This window comes from Rhinopithecus bieti, unplaced genomic scaffold, assembly GCF_001698545.2.
Source record: "Rhinopithecus bieti isolate Rb0 unplaced genomic scaffold, ASM169854v2 scaffold_45617, whole genome shotgun sequence".
NCBI lineage: Eukaryota > Metazoa > Chordata > Mammalia > Primates > Cercopithecidae > Rhinopithecus > Rhinopithecus bieti.
In genome coordinates, this window is record NW_016819136.1 from 1970854 (window position 1) to 1989071 (window position 18218).

At 38.3% G+C, this 18218-nt stretch overlaps 1 protein-coding gene across 1 annotated transcript in view; it reads right to left on the reverse strand.

Annotated features, from left to right (window-relative positions):
• LOC108519480 (ELKS/Rab6-interacting/CAST family member 1) overlaps positions 1-18218 on the reverse strand; it is a 234793-nt gene that overhangs the window by 43486 nt on the left and 173089 nt on the right. Inside the window, exons 9-11 of the mRNA XM_017858532.1 lie at positions 6767-6904; positions 5363-5503; positions 3996-4134 (exon numbers count right to left, since the gene is read on the reverse strand). Of these exons, the coding sequence (XP_017714021.1) occupies positions 3996-4134; positions 5363-5503; positions 6767-6904 (418 nt within the window). The remainder of the gene's footprint in view (positions 1-3995; positions 4135-5362; positions 5504-6766; positions 6905-18218) is intronic.

The window sequence follows — 18218 nt, forward strand, 5'->3', positions numbered from 1 at the left end:
AAAAAAAAAAAAAAAAAAAAAAAAGATAATAAAAGAATACTAAATGACAATCTTTAAAGACAAAATAAATCAAGCTAGAAAAAAAAAAGATACTATAAACTTTCCCCTTCCCTTATGACAACAAATTCTATATCAGAGTAGTTTACATCTAAACTCTTGCTGAGTTAATTTGTACTTTAAAATAAAATTCTAAGAATTTTAAACCACCTTAATGATCTTTACAACTTCATAAATTACAATACAAACTCCAAAAAAGGCATTATTTTTCAAATCAGTGTTATAAACATCCCTTTAAAATGGACTTCTAAGCCAAGTGCAGTGGCTCACGCCTGTCACCCCACCACTTTGGGAGGCCAAGGTGGGTGGATCACCTGAGGCCAGGAGTTTGAGACCAGTCTGGCCAACATGGCAAAACCCCATCTCCACGAAAAAATACAAAAATTAGCCAGGGGTGGTGGTGCACACCTGTAATCCCAGCTACCTGGGAGGCTGTGGCACGAGAATTGCTTGAACCTGGGAGGTGGAGGCTGCAGTGAGTCCAGATTGTGCTACTGCACTCCAGCCTGGGCAAGAGTGAGACTCTGTCACAAAAATAAATAAAAATAAAATGGTACTCTAAATTGTGGAATAGGACATTGAATTCGAGATGTAAGTATTTCTTCTGTCCATAGAGTCACTTATCATGGTATCAATATGAAAGGCATTTTTCTGGATGAAGGTGTTTAATTTCATGGCTTCACTTTCTTCTCCCCTTTCTCACCCATTAAGTTCTAACTATACGTTAACCTATGCTTTAAAAATGCAGATCATCTATACACCTTACTTTTAGAATGTGAAAAGGTCAAGAAGATTCAGAAGCAAAAGCTACAAACTTTAGTGAAATAACAATATTTGTATAAAATGTCACCTTTGGACAAGAGAAGCTGATGTAACAGTGAATAATCCTTCTTAAAATACTGACTTAAAGGTTAAGCTCTCCATCCACAGGCCTTGTTCTCCTGAAAAATACCTACCTTTAACATTATTAAAACCTCCGTACTCACACACCGGAGGCAGATTTTGTTCTTTCGTATTTCATACATGTCACAGTAAAACATGTAAGATTGCAAAACCATGCAGATAATCATATTCCCATAGAAATCAACATTTTCACCACATAAGCTATTTAATGAGAAAGTAAAGACTAAGACAAGTTTTTTTACTTATTCAATAAACAACAAAACATATTCAGTCTCTTAAAATGGTTTCAAAAACTATTAAAGGGGTAAACATCCATACTTAGGAAAGCTCTGAACCAAAGTACTTTTGGGTAAAAGAGAAATGTTCATGTAAATTTTGTTAAATGCTTTGTGGAAGCAACACAGGTGCTTTCAAGATTAAGTCTTCTACCAACTTCTTTTGCTTCAGGTTTCGTCAGTTGTCAAAATTCAGCTACTAAGCATGGCCTTTATAAAAGACTCTATTGGCAGATATATGATTTAATGTGTAAGCAAAACTGTACCCTAAACTGGTGTGGCTAAAAGCTACAACAGGGTGGAAATAAAAGCAATGAGAAGCAGTCCTGAATGAATTAACTCAGTAGGAACAGAACAAAGCAAAAGCAGCAGAAACGCAAACACTTTCCAAAGTATGAGAAAAAATTTTGTCTTAGAGAACCTTTTCTATTTTGTAGTCACCTCAATATACTTCAGAGAGGAATCATTAAAAAAAAAAAAAAAAAAAACCTAGAGTTCCTGTTTCGGGAAGGGAGAGATGAGAAGGTTAAGTATATTCATTTATCTATAGGGTGATAAAAATGTCATTCACATAAAAGCCAGAAAAAACACTATCAACTGGGACTTTATGGCAACACTTGGCGAGGCCACTCACTGGCTCGGATGAGAGGCTCCACACTATTACAGGACGCTGAAGACAGTAAGAAGCATCAGGGAGAAAAGAAGACAGAAAAGTAGAGAAAATGGTTTTAAGAGTAGGATAATCAAGGGAAAGAAAACTAATGGTTAAAAAAATTTTTAAAAGCGTCAACAACAAAAATCAGAGTATAGAAATAAATATTTCACCCTACAAGGAAAAAAAAGAATTAAGCATTTTAAAAATTCCGATAACTCAAGGCTGAGCATAGTGGTCTTGCTCCCAGCAATTTGGGAGGCCATGGCAGAAGGATCTCTTGAGGCAGGGGTTTGAGACCAGCCTAGGCAACATGGCAAGATCCCTCTATTTAAAAAAAAACAAAAGGCCGAGTGTGGTGGCTCACGCCTGTAATCACAGCACTTTGGGAGGCCAAGGCGGGTGGATCATGAGGTCAGGAGTTCAAGACTTGCCTGGTCAACAAGGTGAAACCCCGTCTCTACTAAAAATACAAAAATTAGCCGGGCGTGGTGGCACACGCCTATAAACCCAGCTACTATGGAGGCTGAGGCAGGAGAATCACCTGAGTCCAGGAGGCAGAGGTTGCAGTGAGACAAGATGGTGCCACCGCACTCCAGCCTGGGTGACAGAGTGAGACTCTGTCTCAAAATTAACTTAGCCAGGTGTTGTGGCATGGGTCTGTTGTCCCAGCTCTTCGGGAAGATGAGGCAGGAAGATCACTTAAACCCAGAAGTTTGAAATCACAGAAAACTATGATTATGCTACTGCACTCCAGCCTGGACGACAGAGCAAAATCCTGTCTCCAAAAAACAAAGAAAAAAAGACAAAAACAAATCTGGTATCTCAAAAGCTGAGTTTCAATCCTTTCCTTAATAAATTCTGAGGACATTATCTCATACTGAAGACATGGAATGCCAATATTCAGATACAGGATATCAATTCTTAAGCTATAAATAGGTCAAAAATGACTTCAATTATCATTACCTCAAGACCAGTCATTTCCCACTCCAAACAAAACAGCGAAGAAATCTACTTCAAAAATTTCAATGATAAGCACAGGCTTTAGAATAAATGTAAATGACAACACTAATAATACACCAGTAATAGTTTCCAAGAAAATATGCCAAATAGTCCTTCATGTAAATCTACATATAAGCTGTAAACCAAAAAATAGACCCTAAAGTAGAAGGTGAAGATAACAAAATTCTAGGCCTCATAAGCTGCTATGAAAAATTAAAAGTATAACAAATAAAAAAAACTTTCTGACAACATGTGCCCTGTCTTTTAAAAAAAGTGCTAGGAAATTAACATTCTCCAAAATGAGATAAAATCTGAAACAGGATATTTAACAATTGTTCTGAGTCTCAGATCTTACTACATCGGTTAAATTAGAAAAAAAGCTCTCACTTAGTCTTCTTTTTTGTGTATGTGAGATGGAGTCTTGCTCTGTCGCCCAGGCTGGAATGCAGTGGTGTGATCTCGGCTCAATGCAACCTCTGCCTCCTGGGTTCAAGCGATTCTCTTGCCTCGGCCTCCTGAATAGCTGGGATTACAGGCTAATTTTTTTGTGTGTTTTTAGTAGAGACGGGGTTTTGCCATGTTGGTCAGGCTGGTCTCAAACTCCTGACCTCATGATCTGCCCGCCTCGGCCTCCCAAAGTGCAGGATTACAGGCATGAGCCACCGTTTTTTCTTTTTTTACAAGATGGGGTCTCACTCTGTGGCACAGGCTGGTGTCCAACTCCTGACATGAAGTAATCCTCCCACCTCAACCTCCCAAGTAGCTGGAATTACAGGCACGAGTCACCGCACCTGGCAGAAGTCTGATTCTAATGGAAGAAAAATATCAGGTAACTGAGATTTTTACACTGTGGTCTCATATTTTACCCACGAGGGAGCTGCATATTTTAATCTTTCTCTGAACTGTCAATTTTCAAAGACTTGGGGGATTATCTTGAATAAAATAAAGTAGGATAAGAATGCTAAGATAATTAATTCAGGTATACATGGTATTTTAAAGTTTGGGGGATTATTACTCCATTGGTAAATTATTTCATATAAACATGCTAAGGCTATGCTCTTATTTAAAGCAAAGCAAAAAAAAAAATGTGAAAATTTTCTTTAACCTTTTCAATTGTGATTCCATTTTCAGACACTCCTCCTTCTTCTGCTCCAAAGCAATCTCTAGTGTCTTAAGCCGTGAGTCCTTTTTCAGTCCTGAGGATGCCAGAGAAGAAGCATGCTCTTTCAGATCCAGAAGTGAGGCCTAAAAGAAGCAACACACATCTAGAATAAATAACTATAAACAAAATAGAGATTTAAAATTTTAAATTTATCGTGGTAGCTGTAATTTCCTTTCCATTACCAAATGCTGACATATTTCCATTTCAAGGAAATTCATCATGAAATATAAAACAATATTAGCTCTAGCTTTCAACTCTTAACAAATAAGATGGATTCTCAAGAAATACCAATTGAACAGTGATTTAAAGAGTTCTGTCAATACATACCCATTCTACAAAATAAACCAAAGTAGATCAAGTTTTGTGAATATAAGTAGTCAAACCTCAGTAGCTACATTAACTTAAACGAAAAACATTTTTCAGCCAGATACCTGTAATCCCAGCATTTTGGGAGGCTGAGGCAGGGGGATCACTTAAGGCCAGGAGTTCAAGACCAGCCTGGGCAACATAGCAAGACCCTGTCTTCACACAAAAAAATTTTTTACCTTAGCTGGGCATGGTAGTGCACACGTATAGTCCCAGCTACTTGGAAGACTGAAATAGGAAGATCCCTTGGGCCCAGGAGTTCAAGACTGCAGTGAGCTATGATAATGCCACTGCACTCCAGCCTGGGCAACAGAGTGAGACGCTATCTCTTAAAAGAAAAAAAAAAATAAATCACATTTTTCCCTATTAAAAGAAAATTCTATTAGGAATTTAAACTTCCATAACATTTCCTAAAGGTATTAGAAAGAAAATCCACAGAAAGATGCTAAAGCTCATGCATTATCATCTTCTGATTACACAGCATGAGGCATCTTTGCTCTTTAGGTCATGTTAACAGGATTCGCCAAAAGCAAGATCCAAGTAGATTAAATCGCCCAATTTAATAGCTGTTGTGTCCTTTGATAGCTCCTATACATGAAATTTCCTTCTTTTGCATATTCCTATCTGTCAGCTTTCTTATCTTTAGCACACTATTTCTCCAAATGTATCTGAGCTTCAGTTACTTTAGGTCTATAAAAATATTAGTAAGTAAAAAACCAACATAAAACATAGTGAGTAACACTTAGAAAATGAATGAACCAATCCACTATGTCTCTGCAAAGCTTTCTGAAATATTCCTTAAGGTATTCACAAAAAGCCTGCTAAAAGAACATTAAGAAAATTTTCCATCGAATACTTTTGTACATGCATTATGAAAACACGAACAACATACAGACACGTGCAATGATTAAGCAAACAAACTAATTCCATTTTGGTGAGCTTAACCTCTTTCTCTGAAAGGTCGCCTTGCAATAGGCTGACTTTTTCCTTCAAGTCTTTAAGATCCTTTTTGTAGTTATCAATTTCCTCTTGCTTCTCTCGCTCATCTCTGTCCCTCTGCTCCTTTAAGCGCTCAATTGTCCGCTCCTGATGAGAGAATATATCAACATGTGAGGAAATTCCCTTTTGCACTTATATGACTGTAATTCTTTTAGCTGATAAAATTACAAATTTCTATGTTCAAAAGATAACGGTAAGTTTTTAAAGAATCCACCCTTTTTTTTTTTGTTTTTTTGTTTTTTGAGACAGAGTTTCGCTCTTGTTGCCCAGGCTGGAGTGCAATGACATGATCTCGGCTCACTGAAACCTCCGCCTCCCGGGTTCAAGTGATTCTCCTGCTTCAGCCTCCCAAGTAGCGCGCCACCACACCTGGCTAATTTTGTATTTTTAGTAGAGACAGGGTTTCTCCATGTTGGTCAGGCTGGTCTCGAACTTGTGACCTCAGGTGATCCGCCCGCCCTGGCCTCCCAAAGTGCTGAGATTACAGACATGAGCCATCGTGCCTAGCCAGAACACACTTTCTAAATAATTCATCCTTCTTATTCATCTTGCCATAACAAGGATGTAGCTTTATTCATTTCAATCCCAAGGTTTCTTTTCTTATAATCTCAACTGGTATTTGATACCACTAAAGTATTCTTTTGGAATATTTCCGTTTATTCAATTTCCAGGTAACTAAAAGCTTACATATACACCCTAAGGGCAATAACTAGCAAATATTTCTTCTGTATATATTATTCACATGTCGCCTACAAGGCAATGGAAACAACTCACAACTCACACACCAAAAAGGGGGAATGGGAAAGATGCTGATACATTGAGTTTAAAATATAAAGGAAGGTAAAGAAAAGAGAAATCATCAGAACTTTCTGTCAACAGATACTCAAGAAGTTTGAAAATGAGAGCAATTTGGCCAGGTGCAGGGACTCATGCCTGTAATCCCAACACTTTGGGAGGCCGAGATGGGTGGATCACTTGAGGTCAGGAGTTCAAAACCAGTCTGGCCAACATGGCAAAATCCCGTCTCTACAGAAAACACAAAAGATTAGTTGGGCATAATGGCTCATGCTTGTAATCCCAGCTACCTGGGAGGCTGAGGCAGGATAATCGCTTGAAACTGGGAGGTGGAATTTGCAGTGAGACAAGATCACACCACTGCCCTCCAGCCTGGGCACAGAGTGAGACTCTTAAAAAAAAAAAAAAAAAATTCCCTTCACACTATGTATGTCAGCAACAGCACACAGCAGTTCTTTTCCCTTTTGCCCACAGGGATTTCTTTTGTATTCTACATCCAGTCGTAGATTAATGAGAACGCAGAAAACGTGTGTGGAGTCGGGGCCAGTCACTCACTTTCTCTGCAAGGGCCTCCTCCAAAGTTGTCAAGGCAGTGTCAGTGTTGGTGGTGTCAGCCTGCAAGGATTTGACCCGTTCTTTCAAGCTGCTCATCTGCTTTTCCTTATCTCTAAGCTGCTCTTGAAGATTTTCAATCTAAATGCACATAAATATTTAAGGGAAAAGAGAGGACATTTATAAAAACACAGCAGCACAATCAAAATCGTTTCAATTTGAAAACAGTTCAGGGTTGTCTGTGTGTGTGCGTTCTGTAGAAATCATTTAATCCTAAGAGTTTCAGAATTACATGCAAAACCTTAAATTTGTAGGCAAATTGAATTTGTAGGCCAAAAAAAAAAAAAGGGTACACACGTGTATGGACACACACACACACACACACGCACTCACACATATATACACAAATCCCTAACAAAATAAGAAAAGTAGCTAGCAGAAAAGATCCAGTATAGAGATGGCCATGTAGAGAGGAAAGCTATGAGGACTAGAATTACTTCTAATATGACATTGTAAATGCCAAGAGGGATTCCTTGACAAAGAATAAAGGGAGGACAGAGAACAGAGCAGCTAAACAGCGAGAAAGACAAATCAGCTATATAAAGAAAAGGCTGTTCTTAAAGGCTAGTGTTATGTCAGTTTTATATCATCTTTTATCTAAGCGGCAAACATTTTCACAGCCATTCGTTCATATACACTTATATGCGCTCATTTACTCAAAAAACATTTGTTGAATTATTTATTACATGCCGGACACTACGGATATGAAGAAAATGAATAGGCTCATTTTATTCCACTATGAGATGGTAAGAAAATGCATCATTACACAGCTGAAGCCAAGCTACAGAAGAGCTTGTGTACCAAGCTAAGGAGCCCAGACTTTATTCCAGAGAGAGGGAAGCCATTAGAGATTTTTAAGCACAGAAATGGTCTGGCCAATTCTGTACTTTAAATAAATAACAGTGCCAGTGTTGGCAGTGTCAGCATGCAAGGACCCGACCCATTCTTTCAACGAAAATTTAAGAGGACTTCGCATATAGACATAGAAAACCATTAGCGTTTGTATCAGTTCAGGCAAGATTATGGGGACTAAACAAACCATGAGATAACATTGTGGAAATAGCGCGTTATCACTCAAGCACAACAAGCAGCATGTACTCAAGTACAAGGAAACTCAAGTACAATAAAAAATCATTATTCAAGTATAATAAAAAAAATCAAGCAAAACTATAAGGAAATTCTGAGGAGCTATCCTTAATAAGCTAAAGGAAAATTATAAATAAACCAATTACTCACAAAGTTCATTCATTCACTATATACACACAAGTTCAAATTCCTGCCATAGATCAGGCACTTTTCCAGTTGCTGAGGAAACAGAGCAATGAAAACAGACCAAATTCCTGCCTTCATGGAGCTTACATTCTAGTAAGGCAGATAAATGAATGATGGAAGGAGGGAGGGAGTGACTGAAGAAATGAATGAATCAATATAGCGTAGGGCAGAGGTAAGTTCTATGGAGAAAAATGAGGCAGGAGAACATGATCACCGTCTCCTCTTGAGCTGATACTAGAACTACCTGATTTTTCTACCTGGTTTTCAAAATGCAAGATAAACATTATCTCCTCTAGGAATAGCTTGTTGTCCTCACCCCCACGAGAAAAACTTGATCATTGTCTGTACCCCATTAATGATACATATACATGTATACATTATGTATAAATACACACTCCTCCATTCTTCCATGTATCTATATAATGATCACACATCTCCATTCCTCCATCTATCAATCATTATAGCACTGATCAATGTATGTAGCCATATGTAATTCTTTGTTTTATACATGCCTCCACAAGTAGACATGGATCCTGCCCCTCCATCTGTTTTGTACCTTCCTATACGGTACATCTCAGATCGTAGCAAACATTAATCAATAAATGAATAAAATATAAGTTTGGACTTTCATAAACTGTATTTAGGGATTCACAAAAACTCTTGCCAGGAACGGAATTACAAAACAATCCTGGATCCAATTGTCAGGTAGTTTCTTACATTAATAAATTTAGTACAAGCTCTTTAAGCTACCTCTCTAGAGTCAAGGACTTGACAGGCAGAACAAAAAAGCTAAGAAACAGATTTGGTAAGTTTAGAATAGGGTGCATGGATATGCTGAAGCTTACATTTCACTTGTTAACAAAGAGATAATCATGTGGGTGAACCACTGAATTGCCCAGTAAGAGACCAAAGCCTATTATAAGAATTGAGTTCATCCCAGATGGAAAGCAGTAGTCTTCCCTTGATTTAGTCAGATACTACTATTGAAATCTCATCTGGATCAACACTTAGGGAAACTCATAACCATTAAAGAGAATTTTGCCACTCAAAAATTCAGTACTCTATATATGGGTATACCTTCATTTCTTATGCTTTGCTTTACTGCTCTTCACAGATACTGGTTTTTTACTAACTGAAGGTTCGTGGCAACCCTGCGTCAAGCAAGTCTATCAGCGCTACTTTTCAACAGCATTCTAACTTGGTATCTCTGTCACATTTTGGTAATTCCTGCAATATTTTTCATTATTACTGTATCTATTATGGTGATCTGTGACAGTGATCTTTGATGATACTATTGTGATTTATTTGGGGTGCCATGAACTCTGCCTGTATGAGATGGTGAACTTAAGAAACGTTGCATGTGTTCTGACTGTTCCACTGATCAATCATTCCCTCTTCTCTCTCCCTCTGTGTCAGCCTTCCTATTCCTGAAAACACAACTACACTGAAATTAGGCCAATTCATAACCCAACAATGCTCTCTAAATAGTCAAGTGGAAGGAGAAGTCGCACATCTCTCACTTCTAGTCAAAATTTGGAAATGATTAAGTCAAATGCTACAAGCAGAGTTTGAAAAGTAAAAAAGATTAAGCTTAGTGAGGAAGGCATGCCAAAAGCCAAGGCAGGCTGAAAGCTAGGCCTCTGGAACCAAACAGTCAAGTCACTGAAGGAAATCAAAAGTGCCACTCCAGTGAACACACAAAAAACAAATCAACCTTATTGCTGATACGGGAAAAGTTTACTGGTTTGGATACAGGATCAAACCAGCCACAGCATTCCTCAAGCCAACGCCTAATGTAGAGCAAGGCCCTAACTCTCCTCATTTCAATGAAGACTGAGAGAGGTGAAGAAGCTAAAGGAGAAAAGTTTCAAGCTAGCAGAGGTTGGTTCATGAGGTTTAAGGAAAGAAGCCCTCTCCATAATCTAAAAGTGTAAAGTAAAACAGCAAGTGCTGATGGAGAAGCTGCAGCACCTTATCCAGGTCTAGCTAGGATAATCAATGAAGGTGGCCTCAACAAACAATGGACTTTCAATGCATTTGGTTGGTGCAAAAGTAATTGCAGATTTTGCCATTGAAATTACTTTTGCACCAACCTAATAGATGAAACAGCCTTTTATCGGCAAAAGATGCCATCTAGAACTTTCATAGCTAGAGAGGATAAGTCAATGTCTGGCGTCAAAGCTTCAAACATTAGCCGGGTGTGGTGGCCCATGCCTGTAATCCCAGCTACTCAGGAGGCTGAGACGGGAGAACTTTGAACCCAAAAGGCAGAGGCTGCAGTGAGCCAAGTTCATGCCACTGCACTCCAGCCTGGGCAACGAAGCGAGACTCTGTCTCAAAAAGAAAAAAAAGAAAAAAAAAAAAACAAAGAAAACAAAGCTTCAAAGAAGAGGATGACTCTCTTGTTAGGGGATAATGCAGCTGGTGACTGAAAGCTGAGGCCAATGTTCATTTATCATTCTGAAAATCCTATGGCCCTTAAGAATTATGGCAAATCTGCTCTGCCTATGCTTTATAAAGGAACAATGAAGCCTGCATCAAAGCCCATCTGTTTACAACATGGTGTACTTGGTGTATTAAACCCACTGTGGAGACCTACTGCTCAGAAAAAAAGATTCCTTTCAAAATATTATTGCTCATCAACAATGCATCTGGTCACCCAAGAGGTCTGACAGAGAGGTACAAGGAGATTCATGCTTTTCCTATGCCTGCTAATACAACATCCATTCTGCAACTCATGGATCAAGGAGTCATTCTGATTTCTAGTCTTACTATTTAAGAAACATATTTTGTAAGGCCATAGTTGGTGATTCCTCTGATGGATCTGGGCAAAGTAAATTGAAAACTTTTTGGAAAGGATTCACCATTCCTGATGTCATTAAGAACATTTGTGATTCCTAAGAGGAGGTCAAAATATCAACATTAACAGGAGATCGGAAGAAGTTGATTTCAATCCTCCTGGGTAACTCTGACAGACTCAAGACTTCAGTAGAATTAGTCACTAAAAATGTGGAAATAGCAAGAGAACCAGAATTAGAAGCGGAGCCTGAAGCTGTGACTGAACTGCTGCACCCTCATGATAAAATTTGAACAGATGGGCCAGGCATGGTGGCTCACACCTGTAATCCCAGCACTTTGGGAGGCCGAGGCAGGCAGATCACTCGAGGTCAGGAGTTCAAGACCAGCCTGGCCAACATGGAGAAACCCCATCTCTACTAAAAATACAAAAAGTTAGCCAGGCGTGGTGGTGGGCGCCTGTAACCCCAGCTACTCGGGAGGCTCAGGCAGAAGAATCACTTGAACCCAGGAGGCACAGGTTGCAGCGAACCAAGATCAAGCCATTGCACTCCAGCCTGGGCAACAATAGCAAACTCTGTCTCCAAAAAAAAAAAAAAAAAAAAAAAAAAAAAAAAAAAAAAAAAAAAAAACACCACCCCCCCCCAAGGGAAAAAAAAAAAAACTCCCTCACAAAAAAAAAAAAAAAAAAAAAAAAAAAAAAAAAAAAAACTGAACAGCTGGGGGGCTGCCGCTTCTGAATGAGTAAAAAGAGTTGGTTTTTTTTTTTTTTTTTGAGACAGAATCTACTCTTGGTGAAGATGCTGTGAACACTGCTGAAATCACAACAAAATATGCAGAATATTAATAAACTCCGTTGATAAAGCAGTGTCAAGGGGTGAGAGGACTGACTCTAATTTTGAAAGAAATTCTACTGTGGGTAGAATGCTATCAAATAGCACTGCATGATTCAGAGAAATCTTTCTTGAAAGGACGAGTCCATCGATGCAGCAAACTTCATTGATGTCTTTAAGAAATTGCCACAGCTGCCCCAACCTTCAGCAACGACCACCCGGATCAGTCAGCAGCCACCAACACAGAGGCAAGACCCTCCACCAGCAACAATATTACGACTTGCTGAAGGCTCAGAAAATCATTAGCGTATTTTGCAATACAGTATTTTTAAGTTACGCACATTTTTAGATATAACGCTACTGCATACTTAATAAACTACAATATAGTATAAACATTTACATGCTCTGGGAAGCCAAAAAATGTGTATGACTCACTTCATTGTGGTAGGGAACTGAATCTGCAATGTCTCCGAGGTATACCTGTATATACAGAACATAATGCCTTGGTGTTTACATGTTTAACCAGCTGTGCAGGTCATTCCAGTTGCTAACATACAGGTCTTAGAAAAGCTACGGCCATGCCGTTGATTAGACTTTCTTGTCAAGAAAGCACAATACAAGAAACATTATTTAAAATGAAATTTCACAGAACCAACCAAGCTTTACCAGAAGACAGATTGGTTTTATGAGCCTACCTAATATACAAACACCTCTTACATACACAATAAGGATAATACCCTTCTTTCTACTCCATCGTCTGCATCTAGGGAGGAATTAAGGAATTAAAATGTTAACAATTTCACTTTTATACCTTATATGTAATTAAACTATTAAAGGAATCCATTATTCTTTGCTAGTAAACACTTCTGCTGATATACTCAGGTGCAGAAGCTGCTGAACCAGGTAAAATCCCGTCAGCAAGTCCTCGACAAGCTACTTTCTTTTTCAATTACCCACTCTAGACAGACAGACTGTTAGTCGGAGAGGTGAAAAGGGATGGCTGTTCTTAGACTCTCATTTACTTCTAAAAGAAGAGAAACAAACATTCATAGTGAAAGGATCTCACAAAATGAAAAAAGAAGAGTGGACACTATGATGGCCTCCTCTGGGCAAGCTGCCATCAGTGAGGAAGACCTGAAATAGACACAGATGGGTGCAAACCAGCTGGATAAGCACTGAACAAACCCAAAACACACAAGGGGTGGGGGGTGGGTGTGTCTATAAAAATACTTCTCTTTCCATTTATCCAGCATCGTGATGGATACCATGTGAGCCCCACTGAAGGCTCCTGTGACATATCCTCACTTTCCTTGTGATCAAGGACCTCCGTTGATATGAGTCACTAACCAGCTGAAGTATGAATGTTACATTATTCTTGTCATTATTCTCTTCTTTTTCACTAAGCTAAAGCTGAGGTTATAAATGTTGTTTACTCTGATAGTCCCATACCATATTATTTCAGTATGTGTTATGCCATTTTTATAAAATATTCAGCAGAGATCCTATCCTACGCTAAGTTCAATAATCCACAGGATCTGAAATACAAGATTTATAAGAAGCTTTGAACAGCCAAGAGAAAAACTGGATCCATTATGCACATACTAGAATATAAAGATCAAAATGATTGTTCAGAATCATGTTTAGCGGAAAAATACCCCTTTAATATGCTCGGTATATCCAGTTTTTAAAAAGTCTCCATGGTTTAGGACTATAAACCACAGAATCCCTAGAAAACAATAACAAGAACAACAATGATAACAGTGGCGGTGTGGAGGCAGATCACAGGAGCAGCCAACACTTAAACACGTGCCAGGTACTGGTGTAAGGACTTTATATGTAACAATGATTGAAGCATCACTACAGGACTATGAGAAAATCACTAGGCAACCTAGCTCCCGAATCTACTCTTAATTACCACCCTATAAATAATACGTTCTATGGTGAAAAACTGAAAAAGTAATCACATAAAGCATCTTTCCATAAATGATCTTATGATTATAGTGTTCATTCATATAGTATATCATTACTACGATCATGTATTTAAAATGTACCCCCTACTGAAGCAAAGAATAAAAGAACCCCCAAAGAATGAGGTACCAAACCACTGCAAACGGAAAAGTACATCCTTCACGGATGAAACTCCAAAGCTGGTGGGCAGAGCCAAAGATACTTGACATAAGGATTTCAGGACCACGATGTGATTAAAAGAATCTGTTTAGCCTCACTTTCAAGGCTAAAGGAAGCTAGTGTATTTACAGACAGATAGACCAAGGAGGACTTGCTAATAAAACATTTAAAAGGTTTTCTTCTGCTACAAAATTAGTTTTAAAATTGAAAATTAATAAAATAACTGTTACAGAAAAGAATACATTTTATAATCCCATGGGTTTTTTTTTTTGTATAAACTCTCCCTGACATAGAAAGAAATCACTATCATTAGCATGTATTCAATTTCTGTACAAGCAAAATTTCGTAGCGATCAAAGGAACTGCATTTATTCCACACATCTGGGCCCTCAATGATAACAGAAGGGGGATGATATCAAACAGGTTTATATATACAGTTTACCATCAGAGATCATTATCACTGAGTAGTAAACTCAAGGAATACCTATTTGTTTGTTCTGTTTTTGAGACAGGTGTTGCTCTGTCACCAAGGCTGAAGTGTGACAGTATAATTGTTGCTCACTGCATCCTCGAACTCCTGAGCTCGAGTAATCCTCCAGTCTCACCCTCCAGAGTAGCGGAGACTACACATGCATGCCACCACACCCAGCCAATAGTTAATTTTTGTAGAGACGAAGTATTGCAACATTGCCTAGGCTGTTCTCAAACTCCTGGCATCAAGTGATCCTCCCACCGTGCCCTCTCAAAGCACTGGGATTACAGATATGAGTCACTGTACCCAGCCCAAGGAAGAAATATTTTTAAATTAACTGTTTGGAGAAAGACGACATTATTCCTTAAAAATGACCTCTGTAATCATGGTACAGTTTTGTTTACTAGGGTGGAAAGAAACAGAAATAAAATAGTTACTTTATATACAGGCTTTCTTGTCCTCATACAATTTTCATTTTAACAAGAAAGAAAAACTGATGAAATCAGAGGAAGTCTAATGCTGACTGCAATGCTACATAGTGAATTCATCAAATCTGCATACTAATTCCACACTGGCACAGATTTATTGACATCTTTTGTTTTGGCTTTTATCAGCACTGCCCAGTTGTCAGGAGCTATCATGTTTCAGTGTGGGTGATTTATTTCCAGTCAAGTGGAACTGATTACTCTGCCTTTGAGGCCCAAATCACCGGGTAAACGCAGAAGAGACATCCTCTAGGACACCGTTCTGAGGACGAGACAGCTCAGACACACTTCTTGCAATCCCCTGGTTCACTTTAAATATCATTTAAAGGAACATTTCTGAGGGTGCCTCCACAGTTCTTTGAAGTAGCCATCAGCATCAAATTTACTGTATGAAGTCAGTTATTCGAAAAGGCTCTGACCTTTACTTTCTCGGTTAATAATACCTTTTGGTATTGATGGCAGAAATACAGTCTGGATGAACTGGTCATAATCAGTTGGCAAAGAGGGATCTATAGTAATTAATAGTGAATTTTTCCTTTTCAGGTTCTAAGTCCCCTGCTTTCTAGTCAACAGTTTGTCCACCATCAGACACTCAAACAAAATATACAAACAAGGCAAAACTATAATTTACAAAAAAAAAAAAAAAAAAAAGGTCCTGCCCAGACTATTATGTTGACATCTAAATTTTGCCTCTCCACTTGTTTCCAGTGATGAGAAGCTACAAGACTGACAGAACCATAAGAAACTCTAAGCAATGTTTTAAATTCGATTTGGGTTTTTAAAAGTTTTCATATCAGTATTCTCAATTACTGCTCATGGTCCTCAATAAGCCCAGCAAAGATGTCGTCAGGCAGCAACTAATCTTTCCTTGGTTGGGTTTCCCTCTCAGTTGTGCTGTTCTCTCACAGTACGGATTATGGAGTGAATTATTGTAATGAGTGACTAGTTACGTGGCACTGAGCAATTTGCTTAATCTTTCTCATCACTTTAACTGTAAAACAAAAGACCATTAACATGTCTTTCGACTATAAAATATAACAATGTTCTTATAAGGAAGACGAGAACATTTAAAAAGTAATAAACTTCACCAGAATACTACCATATTTTATCTTTAAAACTATTCAAATTTAATTATACAGGAATGGCATAGCCCTTAAGAAAATAGCTTTTCAGAGTCCACTGCTCCAGGCAGATTTTATTAATTGCTGGTAGGAAAGAAAGTTCCTTGGCAGATTTGTTCATGGTATACAGATCATGGAACTATGGGCCTCTTGCATTAGAACAACCGGATAAAATGACACAAAAGCTGGTAAGACCAAAGGTCACTGCCAGTCAAGATCTGCCTGGTAGATAATTATGGAAAGTAGCTCAAACCCTTCTTTTTATATCTAGTCAGCATATATATAAAATTGACAGACCTCCCTGTGCTATAATTGCTCAAAAGACAAAAAGGGCACATAAATCCACAATGGCAATCCTTCTGTGGCATTAGCAATGATGAGATTTCACTGCAGCCCTCAACTCCTATCATCTATGTGAATGGCTTCCCTTGAAGTTGTTCTGTTACAGTGGCTATCCAGGTAGCCTAGTCTCAGTTCACTACATTTTAGTGATGAGAGATCCAATATCTTTTTAAAAACTAAAGCAGGCACAAGAGGCTTAATTAAAAAAAAAAAAATCCATTGTATTGTAATAATTTAAAAATTGGGAATAATTAAACACATAACAATAAAAGGCTGGCCAAATTCAATATGGTCTATCTAGTGGGTGGAAAGAATATTATACCATTACAACTCATATTCTTGAGAATTAAGGATACAAAAACTTGTTTATTATACACTATTACATGAATAAGACAGGTCACCAAAAAGTATGAGTAATACTATACCGATTTCAAGTGAGAAGTTTATTTTACATAGATTTTCCTTTTATAGCTTTTCTATACTTTTCATATATTTAGAATGGACATCTATAATTTTAATGAATATGACAAAACCAAATATTTTCTAAATACAATCCAAGAATCTTAGCAAAAGGAGATTCTCTTATCATATTCACTTGTCAACATGGAAAATCTCTAAGGGTTTCTTTGGGGCATGTAAGCAACTGTAGTATTTAACTCATACCTTTTACAAGGTCATAATGTGTAACCAAACAAATCAAGTTTTCAGAGATTTGGGGAGTTTTCTTCAATGCCAAAGAAAGACTGAGAGACACAAATAAATTCAAAGAAATCAAGACTTTCAAAACTACCTGAATATAAGGTCTGAAAGAAATATGATGAGATGTTTCACGTATTTTTAATTTAAATTCAAGTTCGTCTCACTGAATTTTTATTTTCGCCAGGTCTACTTTTATGGGTTGAAAGATGCTAACTTGTACTAATATCCTTCCCTATATTCTACCCAAGACTGGGTTTCCCAGGAAGTAGACCCTGAGATAGACATTACTATGCAAGAACTTCATTAGAGTTTGTCTTTGGGATGAGTGTCAGTAGAAAGGAAGAGAAAACTCAGGATTGTACAGAGGGAGCAATTCAGCTGCCATGAAGTCCCAAAGGATTCTGACAACCCCATGAGGAGTTCTCAAGCTGTCGTCCCAAGTAGGGGGAAGGAGTTCAAGCCATGGTCCCTCACAAGGATCAATCACTGGATGTCCACGGGAGGGGCAAGACAATCTCGAGGGAAAGTTGAGGGCTTTCTGTCAATCACACTTCCAGCGATCTGGAGGAGTAAGTCCTTCAACACTCAGAACCAGGTTGCACTGATCACTCTTTCCAGTGAAATTATAATTAACATGAAATTATAGTTGTCCTGAATTTCTGTTGTATTTGAACCATATACATATTTTATGATTTTGTGAAACCTAGAAACCAGTGTATATCACCAACTTGGTTGCTCCACAGATGGTGGGTGCTTTTATTTATTTATTTTTTTCTTCACCATGTCATGATGAAAGGTGGGTGTTTTTCATCAGAAGTTCACGGATAAACCTTAAGGTGTATATTATATCCCAGTTCACACAAACGAACTATGCACACTTTTACCTGGAGAAAGCCCATAGCTTTCATCAGACTGTCAAAAGCATAAGAGAAGTTACAAATCATTAATTGGTGGCATTCTTTTCAAGAATCCAGAATGTTGTTTAAAATGACCAGTCACGGCCGGGTGTGACGGCTCATGCCTGTAATCCCAGCACTTTGGGAGGCTGAGGCGGGCAGATCATCTGAGGTCAGGAGTTCGAGACCAGCTTGGCCAACATGGTAAAACCCCATCTCTATTAAAAATACAAAAAAATTAGCCAGGAGTGGTGGTGGGCACCTGTAATCCCAGCTATTCGGGAGGCTGTGGCAGGAGAATCACTTGAACCTGGGAGGTGAAGGTTGCAGTGAGCTAAGACTGCACCACTGTA